Source organism: Galendromus occidentalis, unplaced genomic scaffold, assembly GCF_000255335.2.
Source record: "Galendromus occidentalis unplaced genomic scaffold, Mocc_1.1 scf7180000077360, whole genome shotgun sequence".
NCBI classification, from domain to species: domain Eukaryota; kingdom Metazoa; phylum Arthropoda; class Arachnida; order Mesostigmata; family Phytoseiidae; genus Galendromus; species Galendromus occidentalis.
This window is the reverse complement of record NW_003805348.1, coordinates 495,672-521,074: the sequence shown is the minus strand read 5'-3', so window position 1 is coordinate 521,074 and position 25,403 is coordinate 495,672. Positions and strand designations below refer to the sequence as shown.

Here is a 25,403-nt window from a genome sequence, read left to right as displayed (position 1 = left end):
CCGCTGCCTCGAAGACGGCTCGCCTGCTTCGGGTATTTTCCCGAGAGGACATCGCGATGCCATCTCCGAGCCAGCTTCCACACTTCGCTCATTGACGGGAATTAGCGCGGAATCGAAGAACTGGCCCGGCCCGCGGACCCTCCGAGTTCGACTCGGCTCTCCATGGAATTTTATTCGAATAGAGTTTCAGTGTGGAGAATTTCTGACGGGCTCTCCGGAATTTTCCGTTGAGGCCACGAAACAAGAATGAGCCTCCGACAATGCGCGAGACAGCCTCATAGCGGAGAAACCGATCGATTCCCTCGAAAGTTCGAGCCCATAGTGCGTAGCAATTCCCCGCACTTGGAGTTCTCCATTAGTCTGGCTTTGCTGCGTCTCAACTTGGCAGCGAGGAGCTGAACATCCGCTACGCTCGCAGCCTACTGACCTTTTGGTTGGTACCGTCCCAGGAAGACGTCCAGATAGCTTGGTTGGTTCTATCGGTCCAGAATATCGACCCGGACTCGTGGTCGAACTCCAACGCCATGGCACTCGACGCATTCTTCATGAAACCTTCCATGCGATAATCGATGGGAACAGGTACATCAATGGAGTTTGAGCAGTGGATGCACATCCTCCGGATGTCTCCACGGATTGAGAAAATTATCGCATCCTCGGGCCCTGAAGCAGCCGAGCATATTATCAGTTTTTCTCCCCTTCACCGGTCCTGTCGAGGAAAGCGCCTTCTGCGCATATGCGAATCGGGAGAGAATTTTCAGCAGATCAGATGGAGATCGATTTCTGGAGCATTTGGCGTAAAATCCCATAGCGGTGAGAGGAGTTGAGAGAAAAGCATGAGCGGTGAACTACGATTCGACGTTGAGAACAGGAAATCGAATACGCACATTGTGAACAAGTTTTGTTGTCGGCGAGCAACGTCAGGCCGTCGGGACAGGCACACGTGAACGCTTTCAGGTTCGAGAAGCACATATGCGAACAGCTGGAGTTCGTACAAGGGTTTTCCCCCGGCGGCTGACGCAGCGGATGGACCATCCGGATATCCATCGGATAGCTGAGGTTGGCGACTAGCACTTCGGTCTGTTTGCCCGACTCCTGGCCGAATTTGTTGCAACGGTGCACGGCTGAAAAAAGAATCTGATGGTTTCTGCGCTCGAGTTCTCCTGTTCGCTCTACAGTTGTAATTCGAGCTGGATATATTATTTGCCGAGAAGAAAGAGCATTTACACGGCAGGGCAGAGTTCCTTGTAATCGCCTTAAGGGAAGCTTAGACGTTCAGTTTTTCCCTTCGATTCAACCCACTTCCCCGACACCCATCCCGACCCACTGAGAGCCCTTCCGGCATCAATGCGGACCGTAATGTCGCCTTCCCGAGGAAGGATACCTCCTGAGTCGACTCGAAGCCGCATCTAAGCATGGCTCATTCCAACGACGATATTCTCAAGGCGACTCGCGCGCCCCCGACCGCGGGGTTTTCCTCCTCCTAGCCGGAGGGGCACGCGATCGAAGCTTCCGCGAAAAACAAACTCGCGTTATTTTTCGGAACACGGTGAGCTCAAAGTTCTAATTTGAAATTCTGAATAAAACAGCAGGAGTCGAAGGGAGAAGACCTCCAGAGGACGCACACGTTCAAAGGCGACGGAACAGCGGAATCCGCAAACGCTAACCGCTTGAACAGGGATGGGATAACGCTCCAGGGGTTTCGAGCGAGATGATTCCTCTCAAAAGCTTCTTGAGAGCACGTTCGCCGTATCGTTTACTGGACGACATAATTGGCTCCTGCTTTGATCGAGGGGCGCTAAGCGCTTCTCGTCCCAGTTCCCCGAGCTGCTGTCGTACGCTGTTGAGTTCCATGGCGTCTATCCACAAACAAGATGTGACCCCCTGCTTAATCGTTCGTTCCAATTATTATACTAGTAGGGAAGACATTTGTCTCCGGAAATTACGCTAGATCCGGGGTCGACAGCAGCAGCAGCTGCTGCAGGCCTTGCCTCAAGAACAAGGACCAATCTTCTTAAACGCATTTCGTGTAGCAAATGGATTCTGCTGGAAGCTCCATTAATCATCGAATGCGGCATCGCCGGTCGGATCCTCGTGACGCAACATCACCGAAGCGAAAACACGTTGCTACGTACGTGTGACTATCGTTCACCGATTGTTCTCACACAGTCGGGCCCGAGATGAAACTGCGGTCTGGATATATTGCGACCATTCCCCGGAGAGCCATTCGAACTACTCGACTCCGCCGATGAATGCAGAGCGCGGAAAACTGCCGCGCGCAGCCACAGTGAAAAACGTACACAGCTGAGAAGCGGTGCCTCAGTCTAGCCATCGATCGACGGCGCGGCGTCCTGTGAAACTTGTGCAATCTCCTAGGGAGGAAATCACTCACATTTGCTCATCCAGTCGGTCCAAAGCAGATTGTCTTCGAAGACGGTGATTGAAAAAGGATGTGGGAGCCCTTTTTCCACAACTTTCCGCCGTTCCAGACCGTCAATCGTGGCGCATTCGAGAGTGTTCAGTTTGCCATCGGACCAGTAGATGGAATTCGTTGGGTAATCGACTGTGATTCCGTTCGGCCAGAAAAGCGAACTATTGAAAAGCGTTCTCCGCTCCGAGCCGTCCATGAAGATCCGTTCGATTCGGGGTTGATCTCCCCAATCGGTCCAGAATACCATGCTGCGCGGTCGGCCGGAAACACAATACAAATAGCGTACGTTTTCGTGAGAGGAATAAGAAGCGCAATACGTACAGAAGGAGTCGACGAGTACCGGAATAATACCGGACCGGGATTCAGCAGTCCCAAGCGAGGAAAGTCTCTCAAAATCAATCGATACTTCGGAAAGGTCCAACGGACGAAGGAAAAATACTTCGGTGCCATGGTCCGAGAGAATCTCGAACGCAGACGGGAGCCGCCCCGGAGGTCCTGTCGAGGCTGAGCAACGGCCCAAACACTTACGAAAAATGAGGATGTAGAGCGATACCACGGGGCTTCTGGATGTCCGAGTGCACTAGGAGCTTCCTGTCGAGACCCGTCAGTGCCGAGGCGCTTTCGATCCGAGACGTCTTCGAATCGGTCCAATATATCCTGGAGCACGAAAAGAGCGTTGACGTTGGTGACGCTCTTTCGCTGAGAGAACCACTACTACGTCGAAGAGGAAGCCCGAGTGGGTTCGGTGCAACAAAATGGGTTTTCGAGTCAAGTCGTCGGTTTCCCGCGAGTCTCTGAAGTTTCTCCGGGCTGAGGGCGAAGTGCTTGCAGATAATGCGGAATTCGGGGATGCAGCTCACCTGTTGGAAAGCCAATCGGCCGCCAATCCCCCGGCATTGGGAATCGCTCGCGATATCAAAGTTGTGATTCTGGGTTCGACGTTAGCGGACAGGGTCTGATTTAAGACGTAACTTTGAATTGTTTTCTGGCCGATGTCCGACCAGATGAGCAAGTTCAGATGATAGATAAAGTCGAGAGCCACCACGTTTTGGAACTTCGACAACACGATGCTGTAGCCAGTGCGGTCTGACTTGAGGCGTCGGATGTCAGTGCAGTGAGCAAAAAGAATAAAAGCCTGAAAACCGAGCTCCGAGTTGAGTCAAACAGCCCGAGTCGGAGTAAGAGTTCCCGACAAGGGCAATCGAAGGTGACATCTCGCCCGTCGGGCTGTCATCCATGATCTGTTCTTTTCGCGATCATAATTCTCGAGAGAATTCCCTGGTTTCCTGAGCTTAGAAGTTTCGGTTTGTAGAATTGAGACAGCTCTCTAGACGATCACTCACCTCAGGACCCTGTGCTTTACAATGACGGTGATCATCACGCAATTTATAACCCCTACTACAAGTACATTGGTAGCCAGGAACTGTGTTGGTACAGTTGTGACTGCACATCCCCAAAATCCGGCACTCGTCGATGTCTGACCCATCCGAGGCATAAGTCGATCCAAAGTGAGGCGCGCCGGGAGAGTGGCGAGAAAATTCAATTAGGTTACCACATTATCCTATAAGCGTGAATCGGAGATGCAAAATAAATTTGAGCACCACCTAATCGCCCGGAGGAGGGAACGCGCTGGACTCGGGACGACTTTTTTCCCCCCGACAGCGCCGCCGGCTGGGATTGTCGAAGAATCAGATAGCTCCTCAATGTCGACAAAAGTTACCGCGGAGACAACAGTTGCCAAGAGTTGCTTCTCCGGTCGTTCGTCCGTGAGCGACGGGCAAACGACTAAAAGGTTTTGTCTCTCAACGGCCGATCTTCTTCTTCATCGAGAGGAGTTCATGGGGGAGTTTTCTTTCATCGCTGTCGCATCCGATGCCTCCGAGGATGTCGACGGAGATGTGCTCCGGACCGGAGAATGACGGCATCTTTTTTGCCGTCGGGGGCTTCTTCCAGCTCCGTAGTGGACAATACGAGGCTGGAAGAAATCAATTTATGCGTCAGCCACTTACCCAGACAGGAGCGCAAGTCCCCGGCAAGCTGGTAGCCTTCGCGACACGCACACCGATGTCCGGTTGCCGTCGCTATGCATTGGTGCTGGCACGGAACATTCTCTTCGCGACAGGGTTTTGTGCTTCCTGAAGAGGAATTCAGAAGTTTTTTCTCGAGCTTGGTACATTCAGCGAGCTTCGGACGGTCGCTCGTCGCAGCTCCAGCTCCGTCGAAAAAAGAGAGTCCGTCAAATTGTTCCCACACGTGTTCAACGTCCACTGTGTTCGTAGCTCGGTCGTTGAGAGTTCTGAGCACGTTTGTAGCGAAAATACACAAAGAGAGAAAAAATCAAGCGCCCCCGTCGTCTAGCTCGGATGAACGACGGCTTGTGTTGACTTTCCCGTCTCAAGCAGTGTGGAGGTGCAGAATCGACTCAAGCAAGGGGACACGCACGCGCGGCGAGGTATCGAAGAAGGATTGAGGTTTGTTTGCCGTAAGCCGGAGCGAACGATGTGAGCCAGCAAGTCAGTGAGCCGAGCTAGCAAACGAGTGGGGAAGCATCGAGTGCACGCACAAAAAATCAACACATGCAGGCGCTGGACAAGTTTTGCTCAATGTTTACCCTTGTCATTAGGAGAGCATTGATTCAACGTTTACGACCGCAATGAGCTCCGTCCAATAGAGCTACTCGTCTAGCCCGTGCGGGCATTCCGTTTCTTCGGCGGACCTTATTCTCAGCGGGCACATCGGTAAGTATCGATCCCGGTGTGAATAAGTCGGAAGTTTCGCGTATCACGACGACCCTCCCCCCTACCCAATGTTCGAGTGTTGACAGTCTCCAACAATTCAGGAAGACCCGTGCAACCATGAAATTATCCATAACTCGGAGTTGATCTCTACAGATTCTTTCATCCGATATTCGTGTATGCTATGTAGACGTTGACGTCAAAGAAGGAATCCGTGAAAGGAATCCGAGTAACAATCAAGTAGAATGCTGACATCTGTAGTCAGGACCTAATACTCGAGGAATTCGCATTCTGTTCATCGAACTGAGTCGACATTAGGGCGCAAGGAGTTCAGATTCCGAATTTCCAAGACGATCCCGATTCGTTCAGCCGCATTGCGATATGACGTGCCGTCGGCAGAGTGAAAGTTATAGGGACGGGATTTTCAAGCGGAATAAAGCAGTGAACCAAGCTTGAATGTACTTACGGCAGGTGGTATTTGCTGATTCGTCGGAACGATCCGGGCAGTGCGGTTCTCCGTCACAAACGCTTTTTTCTGATATGCATGTGCCGTCCAAACATCGGAACTGGCCCGCGGTGCAACCGATGTAACCTTTGGAGATCAATAGCTTGCTTCGGAATAGAGTCTAGGAGAATGTTGATCGCGGCGATTGAATGACTCTACGGTCACAGTGAAGTGATCACAATCGAGCGATGGAGCAAGCTGGCACAGATTCTCTTTCCCAAGGCCTAGTCGCTGTACGCGGGGAGAGCTCGGATCCCGAAGCTGACGATCAGGAAAAACGGGAACTCTCATTTCCCGCGCGGAGCGAGCACAATCAAAGTGAATCAGGTGCTATTGTCCCGAAACTAATCACCTCTACACCACTGTCCTTCCGGGAGGAAACGGTGCACAGAAAAGAAACCTTGTGGTCGGTGATTTCGATTCTACGTTCGACATGTCCCTCGTGATGACAGTCCAATGGCGATCGGGTCGAGGTTTTCCCCCCGAGGAAAGAGGATCCTAGTAGGTAATTGCGATTGGTTCCTCGGCTTCGAAAAATTGCCTCTTGACTGTGATTTATTCTCGCAAAGCTCGGATCCGTGCGAAAATCTGCAGATGCTGAGCCTTTGTCTGTGCTAACACAATGAAGCGTCTTCCCCAACGGTAGTCCGCTAGACTCGGGTACGAGTCATCAAAGAAAACGTACAATATGGACTTCTTCCCTCCGCTCCTCCGCCCGTCTCCCGAGAGGTCTAACGGGTCTGAGGCGCGGAACTTGAGCGTTTAAATTCGGTCGGCCATAACCTGAGGGATCTTCTCAAGGATGCGCCCGGAGAGAATTGGCGAACCCTCGGTCCCCGTACATATCCCAGAGGTTCCTGGTGAGATCCCCGGGAGAAAAAGCGTCTGTCAGATCCGAACTCGCGTTCTTTCTCTTCTTCTGTTTCTTTCGAAACAGACAACGTCAGCGATGTGGTCAGGGCGGATCTCGATGGGAGATGTGCACCTATGGGCTGACCGGTGGGCTGAACGTCGCGTAAGTTTCTCGGGTCAATCCTCACGGTGAGCTAATACCCCTTGATTGGGTACTGCTCCCCAGGGAAGCTGATTCCCTCTGTCAAGCGAATCAGACCTGACTAGACTCGGGGGAAAGGCTTGGATCGCGAGAGGTCTCCATGACGCTTACCACAATCCTGTTCGTCGCTCATGTCTTGGCAGTCGAAATCACCGTCGCACTTCCACTCTTTCTGGATGCAGCGACCATTGTTGCATTGGAACTGATTCATTGAGCACTCTGGACGCTCTGGAAGGAGACAGAAACCAACTTCAACGCTCATGCTCTACCACCGCGGGAAATAGTTCGTTCGACCGGCTGGGGGTAAGGAGGAGAACTGGGAGCATTGATGAGCTGGACGGGTCCTAATGCCTGAGGAACTGGCACCGGAAACAACGCTTTCCAGGGAGCGCTCGTCAAGGAACGCTCTGCGGCAAAACTGATTATCTCATAAAATGATCTCCTCAAGGTCGAAGACACTGTGATGACTTTCCTCTCGGCGGGCTCCGAACGAGTCTGCTTTCGCTGACTACTTCTTGCCCCGAACAGGCCACGCGACGGTCTCCCTCCGAATCCATCGGCCGGACTCACTCGACAAGGGATCCTCGGATTCACTTTTCTCCTCAAGGAGTTGAGCTCGGAATCGGAATTCCGGAGGCGCGGAGGGAAACGCGTGGGCTCTTTTCAGAAATCGGACGCTACGATCCGCCCCGTTCTCAGGTACTAATCGATCCTCATTGTTTAGCGACGGATCACAATGAACAAGAGATTTCACTCGTCACGAAACTCGTCATGTGGATGCGACCAAGAAAGAAGCTACGTCAACAGCTAGCGCTCGGCGCTTCGGAGGGAGGACATAACGCTTGATTTTCTTCGACTCCCGAACCCATTCCATTTTCTGGACTCGCAGCGTGGGAGAACAACGGAAACAAAGTCTCGAGGATCCAGATCTCGGTCCCAAGTCCGGGAGGAATGTTTGATATAGGTGCGCGAGCTCTGTCGTCAGAGCCACGATCGGAAACTCCAATTCGATCCGATCGGCTCATCCACCGACGGATGCGATTCTATCTACTCACCGCATTGGCGCTCGTCTGATTCATCGGAACAATCCGAGTCTCCGTCACATCGCCAGTCGAGGTTGATGCAGGTGCCGTCCTTCTCACAGCGGAATTCACCCTCCTGACAGTCGGTATCTGCCGAATCGCGGGAAAAAAATTTAGAAGACGTCGATCTCGTCGTGTGCATCGCCAAAAGAAACGCCACCGCATATCCTCCGAGCGCAATACCCGAATCGTATAGGCCCGCATTCGGGCACTCCTAGACGAGAATGGAAACGATGAATAATTCGTCGGCGACATTCCCTGCGTAGTACCAACAATACATCGACGTCTCCGCTCGAGAACCGCCGTTTGTGATTCCCGAGAAGAGAGAGCCTCGCTCGAATTCGATCTGACATCGACATTCGACTTCATATGTCTCTTCACTTAAGCTTTTCGACAGGCGAGCGTTTTTGGTGGACACAAGAAAGTCGCCCAAGTGTCTCGACAGCGAACTCCAGCGAATCCGCAGTGTCGCCCCCCTCTCTCCCCAGCCATCCGGTGCGTACGATGGGAAAACCCCCGCGCGGGGTCGATAGAGAAGCAACCGCACCGAGGTTTACGGTTCCGCTTCGAAGGAGATTTAGCCCGGGATCGTACCCAGTAGATACCTACACGGTTCTGAGGATAAGTTCGACGCGACGGGAGGGAATATTTTTGTCTCGTCCTCTTCCGTCGAGGGTCGTCGTGGAGGAACGTGGCCCACGTCCCCTCGTACCGTTGAGTGGACTCCTTCTGAGTACTATGTACTTATCTAATAGCCAGGCGGAAACTGTCGAGTCCAGGTGCAAAGTGGTGAAAAGCATCCCGAGCTCCCTTCTAAGGATCGACCTAATAACGTATTGAGGCCATCGGAGGCTAAGAGGGGCGAATGCGGTATTCCTCGTCCAGCCGCAGACGATGACTATTGAGTGCGACCATTCAATACTCACTGCATCTGTGTTCGTCGCTGCTGTCCCCACAATCGTCCCGGCCGTTGCAGCGTGCGGCCACCAGAACACATCGACCGTTGGCGCAGAGAAATTCGTCTTCGGAAGCACAACGTGGGAGGGAGGCCAAGTCTGGAACACGCGAAACGCACAATTAGTCTGGTTTCTATCATTCGGAGCGCCAGTGGCAACGACAACAAGGCCACAGCCGACGACGACGGCGACGAGAGGGTCAGAAAGAGACCAAGTCGACGAGGTACAATTACCAGCCGGTCCGAGGCGTTTCCGACGTTAGCAGCCCAGTGATGTTGCCACAAATCTAGTCTCGACAGCTGTCGAGGCCCCTGAGCGATGACCTCATCAAGAGAGCAGCTGGTTGGTCGAGCGGCCGCCCGGATAACTGACTGAGCCGTCTCTCGGAGGCATGCTGGTCCTTCCATCCGTCTGCCGCTCGTGAGCCCGCTCGCTCGTTCTCCGGCCGGTCAGCTCGTACAGACCAGGACGCCGAGGTCCGGTCGAATGAGGGGAATCTGCGTGAATCCCCCACAGCACAATATCATTCATCACACAATGGAGTCCTCTGCCGACATATCAGCGGGGATTCCGAGATACCGTCGTAATAATTGCGTCGAGCAAGCATCGAGTGAGCGCGTAGGTTTAACGGAATGAAGTCGATCCTCGAAGTTGTGCGCGGACGGAGCACGGAGGGGGATTATGTTCGGAAGGAGCCGAGGGAATCGGAATCGATCAGGGACGTCCCTGGGTACGCGATAGAAACGAGGGGAAGAGGGGCGGGATGAGAGCAAACACACCTGCTGAGGTGAGGGACACAAATGGTTTTCTTTGAATCGATGCTCGAATACCATCGAGGATCTCCTCTCAGAACAAGCTCGGCCTGGCACTCGAATCTCTGTTCCGATGGACGAATCGTGGAACTCAAAAACGGAATCGGGTCGCTCCGGCTGAATATATTCGCGATCCCAGGAGCGCTGCGCCGCGGGCTACGCAATTGATCGGCCTCAATTTTCTTCACATACCCCAAGCTCGGAATATGATACGCTCCCGCATGAGCACAGTTCGAACTAACAGCTCTTCTCTACGTAGATACGACCTTTATCCCTAGGCAGAGGCAGTTAGGCAGTTGGGAGACTACGTTCCTGGAGTCTATTTAAGTCCGTATGGTCTCACTCCTAAATTTTCGGGACTGGAGTCGCAGATCGCTGCCGAACCAATCCCTACCGGAAGAATCATTGGCATCGAGCTTGCGAATAAACTCGGACTTATCTTCCTCCTGAATCGTCTGCTCACGCCGCAGCGCTGGGAAGCGTTCCGCGCAAATTTCCTCTGCGGCAACCGATTCAGTCAGTGTCGGAGCGATTCCAAGAAGGAGTTCCTTAACGAGATCTAACTATAGGCACAGGCGGTGTGTGATAAGCAGATCCAGGCGCAGTCGCTCGGCCAGCTCACTCGCAACACGTGCAAATTTCGCGGAAAATTATCGTCGAGCGGACTTTTTCCGATGAATCCTCGCCGGGATAATTTTACCTAGGTACTTTGAGCTCGGTATCTTCGATTTTCGCTCTGAGTCGAAAAGGCGATCACCCGAGATCAGCTCCGGGTCGTAATGCAAGAGAGGCCCCGTGGAGGCCCCGTGAGGAAACGCGAACGGATAGAACCTCGCGAGTAGAATTCCCAATCGGAATTCTTCCGTTGAACTCGTCGTGCAATCATTCTCTCTGTATTCATAGTAACCGAACGGAATGAATTAATCATTTCATCGTTCCGCGCGTCTCGACGTGAAGCTTCCATTGTATCGTTCCCGGAATCTGCACCTATGAATTCCCGAGCTAATGCCATTGGGATCGGCCGAGTTGCCGGGTTATACCCTCGAAACTGCAAGGCTGCGAATGTTGTTCGAAATGCGGCATTCCGCGATCAGGAATCCCTCTGACGTATAGTCCCGCCATCTATTCTCCAGAAGAGCAGAACTGTGCCGCAACGGCTCGCTGAGATCCCGCACATCATGAGTGGTTCTCCGGGGAATGATAATAATAATCACGACGGAGGCATTCGGTCCTAATGCGAAAATAGAGCCGCTTATAAGGCTGCGTGAAGAATTCGGGGGCTCATTTTGTCCAAAGAATCACGACCGCAGGAGGGCTGAAGGGAAATGGAGAACGGGGCGCAGGTGGCACGAGTGGGCAAAGAGCAACCGCGACCAGTCCGTCGGAGGTATTAATTTCTCCAGCTTCCGGTTTGAGCCTTCCGGTTCCGAGGCAACAGAAGGCGTCAAAGTTTGAAATTAGGCTCCACGAGGTTGCAAAACGAACTCTTTTGGAGAAACTCCCGGCATTGGGATCATTATACAATTAGCGGAGTGGCATTCCCATCACAGTGTTTTCGGGAACCGGATCGTTCCTCCGCTCTTCAGACCTTTCCCCGTCACACAGAATTCAACAGGACTTTGGTACACTGATTAATCATGGTGGTCGAATGAGACGGTGTCCTGTAAGCGTCCTTCCATGGATGCATCGAACGAACGATGAATCGGGAGGCCTCTTCGCTCCTCGCCCAAAACCCCCGGGAGTCAGCTTCGCCCGTGACGTTCTCAGTTGCAGAAATCTGAGAGCGACGACGAACTTGTCACTCGATCCCCGCATCGTTCAGAGCGGCCAGCTGCCGGCCAGCTGCCGGCCATCTGCGGAACGACCAGACCATCAGCTGGTCCGCCGAGAGCGAGAAGGCTCCGGTCTGTTCCCCTGCACAGTTCAGGATTCTCTCCTAGGCCCGACCGGAGCTTACTTCCACGACATTTTGGAAATTAGTCTCTGAGAATCCAAGTCTGTCGGTTGTTGGCCGACGAGGCCGTCATCAGCCACGGCCCCGCTCCGCCGGGCATCCAATGGCTCCCCGGCTTAGATGTCAATTATTTTCCCCGCTCTTCCTCCTGCAAATGACGGCAGCTCGCTTCCGCCGGTCTAACTGCTGGAGCAGATGGGCGGCCCATGTTTGCGAAGGAGTAGGTGAGAGGCGAAGACACAAGAGGTGACCTCGATCAGCAATACAGTCGTCGACGGCTCCCCCCTACTACCCTCGAAGTGCTCAATAACTGCAAGCGATCGTTTTGTCTTTTATGGCGAATCGTTTTGGTGTTACCGGAGAAAAAACCCACCCCGGTCATAGCCCTTCAGTGTTCCCAGCCGTTGTCGAGCTGACCACCGGCTTGATAGCTTGGAGTTTTTAGATGTGGCCGCATCGTCATATCGGTCGCTATCCCGTATGTTTTCCCTCAAAAGCCGACTGGTTGCTCTTCAGCAATGAATTCCCAACGACCACACTATTCGGAAACACACGTCTCTCGGAGCTTCCGGGAGCGTGGACTACGGACCGACGCGAATTCGACCCCGGTCGATTGCGACCGAGCGGTCCCGGCGGCTAAAAAGTCAGATTCTCCCCTCAACCATACCTGTGCTGGAAATCGACTCACCTCGACACGCGCCATCCCCACACGGTCCCTTTGAGTCGCATTTGATGCACGAGCCGGTCTTGCAAGGGAATTCCAAACAGGACGTCGATCCTGTCAACGCTGAAACATCCGCGCCGATAGTAATTATCTCCGGAATAATTTTTTCCTACGCTGATCGATGCTAGGCGAGGGGTTTGTTCGGCGAACGCGTCATCAAGGCGAATAATCTCGCCCATTTCACTTCGACCTCAGATTACTGCGGTTCCCGGCCGCAACGCGCACCAAATGCCGAAATATGATCCCGAGGATGGCGGGACAGTGGTTCGTAATTAATTCTCATATCGAAAGGGTGAGCGAATTTGAGCCGAGCAATCAAAACTTCAGTCTTCTTCCAGGATTCGGCAACCCTTCGTCTATCGATTTTCGCAGCGGAATGACTTCGGCAATCAGAGGCCACCGCGCATCCGAGCGCGACATGCCACGTACCATGAGGACACTGTTCGTCCGAGTGATCTCCGCAATCATCGAAGCCGTCGCATTGCCACAGCGGCGGAATGCATCTCCCGTTGGCGCACTCGAATTCTGACAAACTGCAATTTCGCGCCACTGCAAGGGATAGATATGCTTAGATTCATGCGATATTGAATCCATCGTCTCCCGACCTTCCCCCCTCTCGATCGATGCTCGCCGGGAACGAGCGTCATCCACAGTCCGATGATTGCGTCTCGTGAAGGCGAATTTCTATAGGTGCTTTTCGCAGAGACTAGCAGATGGATGCGGCGCTGTAGACTATCCGCTAATGGAGTTTGTTTTACCCCTCGAAATGGCAGCTGATGGTCGCGGGCCACATAAAAGCAGAGCTCTAAAAAGCGGCCTTGAATCCAACAACTCTTGTAGCCAGACTTGTAAACACCTGTATCGTCGCAGGAAACTTGCGCACCCCGTTGAACCCGAAGTAATCTTCGAGCGGGTTGCGCCCAGGTGCGTCTCGAGATCAACGGCTGTTGTTCCTCCGCTCAGATACTCACGGCAATCCGTTTCATCGGAATGATCTCCACAATCGTTGACGCCATTGCACCAATGATCTTTCGGAATGCAAGCTCCGTTGTGGCACGGAAACTGCGTTGATTCCATGCAAACGCTGGACACTAAAAGGAGTATGAAGAAGGTCACATGTTGGAATTTTTATTTCTTGCATATCGGTCGACCTAGCCAGGAGCATCGTCGGGTCGGAAACTCATCGACTCATCATGATTATTATCGCTACCCTATGAGTGGATGAGCGATCTCTCCAAAGATTGCTAGCTTCACGAGCCTACATATTATCATGGCGCCGCCACGATTCTTCCGGAATTCGTTCCTCTCTGCTTGGAGCTCGGGAATTCTCGACGAAAAGGATGAAAAGTAGAACTTGGCTCCACGACTCTCCCGAATCTTCACGTTTGAGCGTTCCTTGGGACTCCCGGTACAGATAAGCCATATCAGTGGCATCCTTTCGCGGGGTTCGAAAACAAGCAAGGAAGGCGTCCGGGAAAGTTCTGATCCGGAGCATCACGCCTTCTCGTCGCAGAGCTCTCCGTACCCCGAACTCTTCGAATATTTTGGAAGCCACGACTCTATCAGGCTGTGACTGATTTATCCGGACCCCCTCCCTGACGGTGCTCCCAGCATGCAACGGGTTTGGCTTTCGAAAGCGTGAAATCATCAACTCCTCGAGAGCTTCGCCGTCAGAAGAAGCCGCAGTCGGCGAAGATTAAACAGCCCAAAATACTTAAATATCCAAACGACGACTTTTCGCATATTCCATCCGTCTTCCTTTCCCAGGGATAAATCTCAACCCGTGTCGGTATGTCCCTTACTCAATGCTCCAGGACGGCTGGACCCGGATTCAACTCTGGACAGTCATGTGAATTTAATGGGGTTTCTCCAAGGATCGTTCGAGCAGACTTTTTCCCCGAACACGGACCCGTACACACTTCTATTCCAATGGAGGAGACCGACAATTCGATGCGGTAATAAACCATTCCGATTCTCCAAAAGTTTTACACTTACTGCATCCCTGCTCGTCACGGCCGTTTCCGCAGTCGTCGTCGCCATCGCAATGCCACCTCGCCGGTATACACGTACAGTTGCCTTTCTCAGACACAACCTCCTGACACGCGAATTGAGACGGTCCACATTCACAGATTCTCGTTGCCCGAATCGAGCCATTACTGCTGACGCCCACTGAAAGGAAAAATTCATTGAGCTTCGCTGGGGATGTACTGAGATGCTCTTCAAGGATTAGACCTGGTCATTCATGAATGACCCACGCGACGATCAAAATGAGATGGACGAGATAGCGTCATAGTGGGGAGGGAACGTCGCGGATATCGGGAATGATGGACCGACAGCTCCAAGACAGTGCCCAGAGAAGGCGCCGAAAGAGTAATGCAGGGAGTCTCCGCGTCGATCAGTGAACTCCGGAATCGGATCGAGGTCTTCGGCCCCCCCGAAAACGGTCACTGGTGCCCAGGCGCGTCCATACGATTTTTTTTGGGGGGGGCCAGCCGACTTCTTGAGTCGCATCAAAAAAACAATTTCTCGATTTTGTCCGGAGATGGTGATTCTCGAGATAAAGCACGAAATCCCGTACTTACAATCATGACCATAAGGGAGGGCAATGCAGGAACTTCAGATTTTAATCCATCACAAATAGCACAACCATCGAACTATTCGAGTATTAGTTTACTTCCCCGAAACTACTTCACAAAACCATTTCAAGCTTTCTCGGATTAGCCGCCATGTAGTCCACAATCTCTTCAACAGTAAGCGGCATTCCTCGATGAATTTTGAACGCCGTCAAGCCATTCAATCTCTCTCCTCTCATCGTACTCCGCAGATCTGTTTTCAGCAATTTGAGTACGCTGAAAGTGCGTCCATCTGACGACAGGTCGACTGAAAATCTTGGGGGGGGGCATGGCCCCCTTGGCCCCCCCCTATGGACGCTACTGCTGGTGCCTAGATGGAGCTTGCCCGCGTCCGAAGAGGGCCCTCACGATTATTTCGGTTTGATCCTGCGTTAGCTTGTCCCGGGCTGAGAACTTCGAGCGAATATCGAATACCCAGGTAATATCCAACAGCGGACAGCGATCGGAGAAGTGCCCCTGTTCTCGCCAACCTTAGAGGAGAGGGGGGGGCAGGATCTGTCGGTTACGATTGCGCTATTCTGATTACCGGGCTCTCAAAGGCTATTCAGCGAGAGAATCGTGGGTTGAATGGTCTGGTGCCGAGCAGAAAATCGACTCGTCTATGTTCAGTCTCTCCTCTCAGAGATCTATGAATGAACACTTGAAGTCGCATCTCATAATGGTCGCAAAAAGTGATTTCCTCGGTGTTCAAAGGATTCATCGTTTCTCTCGAGATCCTCTCAGAGTGGTCAAAGACTGTGATTTTTACAGGAGCCGCTTTTTCCATAATAAGTTCTCGCTAAGTGACGGTTCGGGTAGTGAGGAGCATGATCGTCAGTGGAACCTAATCAGATGGACTCCTCTGCCGTGAGAGTGATGGAGTCTTCCACGGGAATCAATTTTCTTTCCCAGTGATTGTGTTTGATTGAAGTTTTGGAATTCTCTCTTGTCCTGCCTCTTTTATTTCCCGAATCTTTTCCAAAAGATACGAGCCAGCAGTGCTCCCGGAAGCGAAGTGAGACTGGGAGAGGAGAACTGCCTCCGACTCAACTCGAAAACTGAACCGTTCTTATTCTTCGAGCCACGAGGACGCGGAGTCAAGTTATCGATATTAGTTCATTCCAGAGTCGAAATGCACGTCTTCTTCAACTGTCGAGCGGCCTGAAGGATGAAGTCGAGGAATGTCGTGAGCTGAGTGCTATCAGTGTCGAGCTTGCTGAAGCTCGCGGAAGTAATTGTATTACATTTAGTACCGTCTGGGAATTCGAAAGCCCGCGTATCTGATTCCGAAAAGGTCTGCTTGGTCGGATCGGAGCTTTATTCCTGTCTCGATTTCCCGCAGTCTGGTATCCTCTTCGGTCGGTCGGACCTTGGCCTGGTCCGGTTAGAATGCTCGTTCGATCCTTCTTCCGTTTGAAGCTTCTCGTTGACGGGGGGAAAACAGGCATGGCGTTCCTTGTCGTCGTCGTCGTTGGAGAGCTTCAAAGGCCGAGTTCGAGAGTATCTTTTCCTCATGGGATCCCAAGACAGATAACTTGCTCCTTTTCGAGGGAGGAAGCTGAAGCTGAAAGGCAGACTTCCCAGACTGGAGGACATGAGTGTATTCGAAACTCCGTATATCGGCAGCCGAGGCGGGAGATTGCGTTTCACCCCCGGCTCACGGCCACGAATGGAATGCTCTGCGGTCTGAGCTTCCAGACTCGCATCTGCCCTGGTGAATCCCGAAATTCGCAAGGTCCTGCTTCACACCATGTAATGCGCTCCTCGACGTTCTGACCGACTGAGGACAGGCCTGCTTACAACGGCTCTTGGAACAATAGTTTCAGCTACGAAGGACCTCGGTAGAGACTGGAACAACAACAATGGGGAATCCAGACGAGCTTCTCACACAGACCGTTCCCAGACGCAATAGAGCGCGAGGAGATCACTGCATCCGAGCAAGCATTCAAAAGTCAGACCTCGCATGTGAAGCCGTTGCGTATCACTCCTGTGAAAGAACGAACGACCGGGAAACGTCGACGCATCGATGCGTTCCCTCAATGATGCTCTTTTCCCGGACTCGATGCTCCACGTCGGTTCCTAATTCCGATTCCGGATGAGTCGACTTCGAAACTTCCTCGACGCAAGCCATCGAAGAGAATTTTTGATATTCTCCCATCCCGTCCGTCTCATTATCCCCCCGATGATATGGGGCGGACACTTGCCAACTGCGCCGCGCATAGAGTTTCCTCCCGTGGGCCAGAAGTTCTCGTGCGAATTCACATCATGGGCCAGGAAGAACGAGCAGTGCTGGGCTTCGATCGAATCCAACAACATTGATTCGGGGGATGATCCTGAATCAATCGTCTTCGATCGCCGCGATCATCGACCGCAGAACATTCTCCCCTCTTTTCCGAATCCATTCGTTCCTCTCCCGGAATCGAACGGGAATTCGGCGAACCATCCAGAGCTTCCACGAGGGCAACTCGACTTAACCGATACAAGGCTGGTGCATTCTGTGAGAAGCCGTCACAAGCGCCAGAGAATAGACCGATTCGTCCATCAGCAGTAACTTCATTAGGACCTGCTTAGAAATCGATTTTGCCTCCCCTGGAGACTCATTGGGAATTTTCGCCAATAAAACAATATATGCAACGGTGCCAGCCTTCATTTTGTCTAAGCCGGTGAGCGACTACTGCTAGCGAGAAAGCCAACAATCCACCGAGCATCTATACCGGTCCCAGGAGTAGTTCCTCACTTAGCCCACGTACAAGTCCACGCGAGACGTGTTCCTACGTTCGTCGAATGAACACAATATCTACATACATGGAAAAGAGTCCATACCTTCCCAGAGAGGCTACAGGAGCGGCGAAGGCCTTAATGAGAAATACCTGTTGCAGATCGTAGCCTCGTAGCCTTCCCGGCACGATTAGAGATTGCGGTTCCCAATGACGTCTTTTGGATGAGCCTGATAAGTCGGGGAGAATCAACGAGCACCGGGACTCTTTTGGAAGAGACGCTAAAAAACTTGAGTTGTGATTCAGATCCACAACTGTGTTCGGGACATATTCCCCAATCCCGGAACGAGCGGTCATTGCCCCCCTTACGAGGGGAAGGCGGGTATGAGGGGCGGGGAGAAGGAGCTGGCTCGAAAGAACGACCAACGCCGCGCCGGGAGTTTCGACGCTGGGGTAACGGAGGAATGGGGAAAGAATAATTACTGAGAAAAACGAGAGGCTGTCTCTCACAAGTGTTCGTGTTTCTCAGGGAGAAAACAATGGTTGTGAACGAACGCTGAACACCGCTGAGGATGACGTTCGGCACTCGGGAAGAGAGTTTTTCTGGAAGCTCCTCCCTCTCTGTGTAACCGACTTTCCCTCTCATCCTTTTGGAGCGTCCAGACTCACAGGCTGGGGTCTGGTTTCCCCATCGTCTACACATTCTCCGCTCTCTTGTTGTTCGTCGCTCCGTCGAGCGATTTTCCCGCTGCTCGACAAAATCAAATTTAGTTTAAGGCTTTCATTATTCATGAACGACTTGATCGAGACACAACGAGCTCGGCAAGCATGTGCATACGAAGTGCACCATAGTGCTAATGATAGGAGCAGCTCTCTTGACTCGAATCAGTGGTCACCATGTAGCAAAGTTCTAAGCTTTCGAGCTCTTTCCAGTTGGAACGATGAGCACATGAGTATTTTTTAATGATCCGCGGATGCTATATCGAGCGTTTCCGAAGTCAACCGAGTCGGAACTCGCCGACGCATGGAACAAATACAGAGGACGTGGCGCATGTTCCTTCATTTAGATCGTGTTCAAAAAGTTTCGCAAGCATGCGGGAGCCTCGTCGTACTCGACGCACGGAATCAGCGCTGGTGATTGACTCGGGACTGTGATTTTTCGGCTTTGAGATCCGGGCCCTCTCAAAAGAGCCGGATCGCTGTATTTTGGTACAGCGCGAGAATATTCCCGGGGTGTCACAGGATCGCTGAAACTATTTTCATACCGGTGGCAGCCAGAGACGACTCGATCTAGTAATTAGCTTAATTTGGACGGAGTCGACCCGTCTGCGAATATCCTCGCAGGAGTCAACAGCGGCTCATCGTCGGACACGGATCATCTTGTCGCAGTCAGCTCGAGACTCAGGGATCGAGAGTTATTTCCCTCTTCCATCGCATTCCCCTCACCCAACTCCCATCGACTGACCAAAAGGATCAGGGAGCGTGAGCCGTGAATGATCGAAGCGGAGAACTAATGACTTGGAAAATCTTCACTACTCTCAATTTCCCTTTCACTGACAAATTGGCGTCGTCGCATCCGGACGAGGGCGTCGCCGTCGAGCACGCGCTGACGATCGACGTCAACTCGATCGCGGTCGGATCGGGGAGCGTCATCGGACGCATCGAAAGCAGTTTGGATAAGCTTCGCGTGAATATTCCACGGAGCCTCCTCATCCGAGAACCATACGGAGCTCTGGGAAACCTGAAGTCCGTCCGAAGTCGCATCTGGGAATCTGTCGGACTCCGACGGGAACTCGCAATGAAGTTTCGAAGCATCATCCCGATAGAGAGAAGTCTCTAAGGGAATATTTCTTCACTGTATGAGCATGTCAAACGTCATCGTCAGCGAGATGACCATTTCGCACATGAGTGCATCGGGCTGACCCCGACTCCTTGTCTCTGGTGTCCGGAGACGGACAGAGAAATATGGCGGGACGACCTACAAACATACCAACTTGTCATCCGAGCAGTCAAAAAGCCCTCAAAGCTCGTCAGCGTGACCCCCTGGCCTCCCCTCCCCACTTATCCTTCCGAGCGGACGGAGTCGACTGCATCGACGTCCTTTCAGCGAGACACAGTGCGTCGATTCATGGTCAGACTGTTGACAGCCCCCCCCCCCCGGCGGATCGCCTTGAGCAAGGCTCCCGAGGATTGCCGTTTATTCCATTTCCAGTCAAAAGAATAGATCCCGAATCGCAATGAGGTCGTGCCGGTCGATATCGACTTCGGCACTCTGTCGTCTTGAAAATATAACAGTGCATCGCGAAAGTCGGCCCCAAGATGAGGAGAGGCGTGCCCTCGATACGATTCGATCTTCAAACGCGCTGGTGGCTCCATTGCGAGGAAATCCACGAATTCGACTGTCAGGCTCAAAAGTTCATTTAACGGAGGACGGACGGAGCCAGCGAACGAGGAACGCCGACTAGGGATCAAGTTCATTTCCCTCGAGGATCCCCTTAGCATCGGTTGCAAGGAAACACGAGGACGAGCCTCGATGGAAAGAATCCCCAACGCACAGACGGAAACCAACCGGAATACGTTTTTGTTTGGGAGTTTTTCTGTTGCAGGTGTCGCGCAACAAAGTGCAAACGAACCTTTCGCGGCTCCGGCGGGCGTGATGAGCAGCAGGAAAAGCAGAGACGACGACAACAACAACAACGACAACAACAACAACTGCAGCGACGGAGGGAGAATGAGGAGAAGGACTCGTCGCCACCTCATGTCGGTCCACGTTCCCTCAAGGTGCGGACATTCCACTCCACTCGCGAGTCCGTCGGATCTCTTGCCAGAGCCCGCCTGAGAGAGGTGTCAACGAAACGCTGCGTTAGGTCCACATGATCCGTCGATCAATCAAACGATCAATCGTTCACCACCAATCCACACGGGAACGCACACAGCACACATGCACACGAGACAAAACAACTCGGAGCACCACCGGGTAGTCGTCCCACGAACACCGTCTAACGCATCACTGTCTTCGGAGCGCAGTAAGTTCTCTCCGTTGGAGCAAGAGCAGGAGGATGGAGAGCTCGACGGTGGAAAGGGTCCTGCCGAAAAAGGAGAGTTCCTGCTGAGGGAAGGGAAAAGCACACCGGACAAGGTTACAACACCGCTCTCAGGTCGTTGTCGTCGACGTTCTCCCTCCGTCGGCCGCGCGGCCACCGTCGAGTCACAATCCCTCCATCCGCATCGGGGTTTGATATCCCACCTCTTCCAGTCGGCTCTCGGACTGGAGTCTCCCGTTTTCCTCAATGACCCCCAGGACCGATGAGAGGAGACCTTGACCATTTTTGGTCAGACGGACGTTCCCTGCTCGAGCAGCGTACTCGCCAATGGGAGAATCAGCTGACAGAGCGGAGCTCTATTTTTAGGTAGTGCAACACAAGTTTGCAACTTGATAGGCGACGGCAAGACCGTCAGGCCAATACCGGTCTTCATAACTGTCTCTTGTTCGACGTGAGTCGACTGCTGACGCCGACTCAATCACCTATACAGCGTGGACCGAACGAGTGAGCGAGCTTGTCCCTTAGCTCGCTTCTCGGCTTTCCGGGGAGCCGGTGACTGGCCTCTCCGTCGTCTTCGCTCGAAAGTAGAAAGAGAACCTCGGTAAACAGATGCCTCTGTCTTCCCCCAACTGTCTGGGAGGGCTCATCTGCAGCTCGTCGTCAGCAATACGTGAATCCTCAGGGGTGCTGGCGGAGCTCCGGGGAGCCGAATGACACGGCACAGTAGGGACGAGACACAGTCTAGAGTTTACGGGAACTCATCGTGGACAACGGACAAAAAATGTTGACACGGCTGATTTCAAGGATGGGCCGAGGACGTTCGGTGGATCTGATTTCAGAATTTCCAGTTTCGAAAATTTATGTCGGCCGGTCATAGTTTCCCTCATGACTGCCTCTCACGACTGGATTATGTTCGACTCCCGCTTTTTTTCCCGGCCGAGGCGTCCGTCGTAGATATTGGACCGAGAGGAGATTCTCTCGACTCGTTGCCGAGGATGAGCGAATTGAATCAGAGAAATCACTCTGAGTCTTCGAAGGACGCACTCTCGTCTCCCTCCGCTTTTTCCTCTGCTTCCGCAGTCTGTTTCAACTGAGCCTCCGCGACAACAGTTATTATTATATATTTCACGATTTTACGATTCTGACATCGACGAACTCTCTCTGCTGGCTACGAGAGGGAACGTACCGGAGGGGACCCGCTTTCTGATGTTGCGACTCACGTGCCAAGAAAGTTCGGGATTCGAACCTGCGTGAGACTCTGTGTGACCAAGCGAGTGATTGCCGTCTGGGCAAATCTACGAATGGAGGAAGGACCCCGCGACTCGCGATCTTCTGAATCGTGGGGCATGGTATTAATAGTTCGAACCGGAGTCTGCGAGAATATGCCGTCTATTACCATATGACTCACAGTAGCAGACGGGTCACGTTTTCTCCCGAGCTAAGGGCATTTCCCGCGATAGGGTGTCAGGTGGGAGCCTCGTAGCCGGTAAAACAAATTTAGCTCGCTCCTCCCTGAGTCGTTTACCGGATTCAAACCCTAGCAAAGCAAACAGGACAGGCGGGTGACAGTGCGGGCGGGCGGCCGTGCGAGTAGGGAAGGGCTAGACAAACAGGCTGGCTGGCAGGCAGGCAGGCGAACAGCCAGGCAAGCAGGCAGACGAACAAAGTCGCTACGAGTCGCTCACAAGGGAAAGCGAGGTAGCAGTCAGCAAACCTGCTAGATAGCTATTTACGCTACGGGGAGGTTAGCCGACATTGTCAACATCAATGTCAATGATCTGATACGTCCGGGGACACTCGACGTCCTCCCGCAATTACCCATGAGTGCCTAGCCCGGGGCGGAATCTTCATCTGATTGGAAAATCTTCGAATTTCTCCCGACCGTGGGGCTTGGCCGCGGTCCGACGCCGCCGAAGGAAGACGAAACAGATGAATGATAGAACGCTTTGGAGCCCGATTCGTTCTGCCTTGAATACTCTGTTCAGGAATTATTATCATGTCATCGTATGCGATCAGGTACGTCTGTGAGCTTCAGGTCGTGATCTCCCGCATGAGAGTTCGGACCGGTGGAATCTTTGAGAAAAAGAGACTATGTCCAGGAAATTACGAGAGAAATCCCCCAAAAAGGAGGGGATTCTTTGACGGCAAGGAACGATAGATCCCCTTCGCGTGGAGGGCGGAGCCCCACGGCGGAGTTTGTTGCTTGGACACCCACGGACCATTCGGTGTTCAAGAAGATATCCTCCCCCGAGCGATTTGAACTTTGTTTCAAGCTCGGACTTATAGAAATTCGGAAATGAATCATGCTCCTTGAGATTACATTAAAGGGGAATCTTGTTACGATCCAGTGAGGGATAACGCTCGCCAGGAATGACGTCAGAGGATCGCCTCGTCCCAAGGGTCCTTTGCACGGAACGCCAAATTTCCAATTACAGCACGCTATTCCGCCCCTCTGATTCCCATCCGAGCTTGGAACGACATCGCGAATCGCGACTGACAGCTCAGAGTGGCCAGGTAATCCTCCAAACGAGGGAAAATCAGACAAATTCCCCATTCTAGAAATCACGCGGAGCCGCTAGAGGGCAAGACTTGCTAGGGAGCGGGCTCAGGCGTTGACACCAGAAAGTTCATCAGAGGCACGATAGAAAAAACGTGCAGAGCGGCTCGAACGTTCATCTGAAGTTTTTACTTTGTTCTTTCCCAAGGGGGAAATAAGCCGCCGGCACGCCAGGAGGTCCCTCTCACGACCCAACGGGCTCGAGGACGTGACCTGCCAGGGGTAAGCGTATCGCCGATAATGAAATCAGAGAAAATATGGAAGACGTCTGGAAATCACTGGAGACAGGCGTTCAAGGAAAACAATAGGCGCAGAAATAAGTGGGTCAGCAGCGAGCGATCTGCGGAGCACCTTGTCTCGAGAGTTGACTCGACCCTGTCGCAGCTAGCGCACAATCGTTCCACGCGAAATTTGCATCAGTCTTGTCCAGCCCCGCCTTGACAGTTGTCGACCGGTAGACCACCAAGGTTCCTTGCCGTGACACCGTTCGAGAGGTGGGGCGTGCCCCCTTCACGGAGGTCTTTCTGCAAAGACGTCCGAAAACCACTCGCGATATCCTTCCGCTACGGCCATTCCCCGGCCGTTCTCCGACGGATTGGACATTGATCGTCACCACCGATCTTTCCCTAAATTTCCCACCCGAAGGTGATCGAATGATTCTGTTCAATCTGGGGCAACTCAAGTTCAGAAGTCCGTATTTGAAACTTGCGCTCGGGCATCGTCACGCTCGATCCTCATGGCACGCATTCTGTCTCCTCCTCTCCACTCATTCTCTTTTCGGGCACCATTGACGTACTGCGGTTTCCCGGCGTGAAAGTCTCTTCTTTCCGGACGAGCGGAGCAGCGGTTGGACGGCGGTTCCTCAGGCAGTTCGCTCGTTCGGTCGAGTGGTCGGTAATAGATTCGGCAATGATACAAATACCGTGGGCTTCCAATCTACCGACAGCAGATGACTTTCGCTCTGACTGAGCGTAGTGCCTAGGACGGACTGTCCTGGCAAACGCGGACGGACAGACGGCGACAAACTGATTCGTTGAGCAAACTGGTTACATGAAGCTCTCTGCAGTAATCACAAGGCATCGCGCGGTCTCTCTTCTTGTATTTATATGCTCTAGTTTCGGCGGCGAATTGTCGGGAGGAAGGAACAATCGTGCATGGGCGGGCGGAATTATCTCGAGGTTGCAGGCTGACGCACATGAACTTCTCGTCTCGACAGTTCTTTCTCGCTCCAAGTACGCTATCTACATACCGGGAAAATGTGACGGAGAAAATCCCGACGGAGGAAAAGCCGAGCTGTCGGCATCCGCTGCTACCCTCGCGTAAACGTCTACCCGCTCTCTCGAAGATCGAGTGAATTCGGGATGAATCTTCTCTGAGACTTCATCGATCCCGCGCCCCGTACTCGTCGGCAGAAGACTACGATTATATTTCGTTCCGGAATCTAGAGCTCCGATCTCTGATATATTGATCAGAGAATTGATTCGGATATTCACTTCCCATCTGACCGTGGGGGGGACCCATCCTGAAACCCGGAGCTATCCGTTGTCACTGGTTTGCGTGGAGACTCTTCGAATCCGGCACGTGAAGCCGAATCTGAGATCCTTGGGCAGCCTCCTTCTTCCCCATACGGAACGGGAGGATCGCGGAACGATACGGTATATCGAGACGGTTCCGAAGAGCAAATATCAAGGTAATGGCTCGGAAAATTCCTCGCTCTTCTCCTGTTCACCACATTCCTGAATCCGCTCAGCTGACCGACCGCGTACAACTCCCTGATCGGATGCGATTTCCGCTTGAGTTTTCAGCCGCCCTCTATTCAGAAGACACCTCTGTTCCCACCAACTCGGATCTCCTCGTCAGCTACCGATAGCAAACCTGTGAACACGGGACTCGATGATTGCTGCGGGTCAATCCAGCTACAGCCGTGGAGGACGAGTATTCGACCGAAAGTCGTGGACGCAACTTCCGTATCGCAAAGCGGATCGCGGTACGATCAGCTCGAACACTTTCTCGACGTCGGATTTTGTTCCTCCGTATGCATAGCGAAAGTTTCGACGGCTCACGTGAGGTGAAAGAAGTTCGTTTATGGTCGACGATAGAGTTCTAACAGTCCGAAAGTAGTTACTATCTTCAGCGTCGCACGTCACGTATTTGGTTTCCCGCGAATTCTCCGGGGACGTTGCCGTGAAAACGATAATGCGCGGTATCGCTCAAATTACGTTT

The 25,403-nt window shown here is 52.7% G+C and overlaps 1 protein-coding gene across 1 annotated transcript in view; it reads right to left on the bottom strand.

The window, feature by feature from the left end:
- The window catches only part of LOC100903456 (low-density lipoprotein receptor-related protein 4), a 43,616-nt gene extending 23,277 nt beyond the window's left edge, over positions 1–20,339 (bottom strand). Inside the window, exons 1-16 of the mRNA XM_029111157.1 lie at positions 20,295–20,339; positions 17,303–17,357; positions 14,246–14,419; positions 12,632–12,799; positions 12,215–12,313; positions 8,731–8,859; positions 7,778–7,894; positions 6,834–6,950; positions 5,630–5,755; positions 4,438–4,563; positions 3,772–3,905; positions 3,289–3,563; positions 2,957–3,085; positions 2,390–2,676; positions 885–1,121; positions 428–660 (exon numbers count right to left, since the gene is read on the bottom strand). Of these exons, the coding sequence (XP_028966990.1) occupies positions 428–660; positions 885–1,121; positions 2,390–2,676; positions 2,957–3,085; positions 3,289–3,563; positions 3,772–3,905; positions 4,438–4,563; positions 5,630–5,755; positions 6,834–6,950; positions 7,778–7,894; positions 8,731–8,859; positions 12,215–12,313; positions 12,632–12,799; positions 14,246–14,419; positions 17,303–17,357; positions 20,295–20,339 (2,451 nt within the window). The remainder of the gene's footprint in view (positions 1–427; positions 661–884; positions 1,122–2,389; positions 2,677–2,956; positions 3,086–3,288; positions 3,564–3,771; positions 3,906–4,437; positions 4,564–5,629; positions 5,756–6,833; positions 6,951–7,777; positions 7,895–8,730; positions 8,860–12,214; positions 12,314–12,631; positions 12,800–14,245; positions 14,420–17,302; positions 17,358–20,294) is intronic.
- Between the last annotated feature and the right edge of the window lie 5,064 nt (positions 20,340–25,403).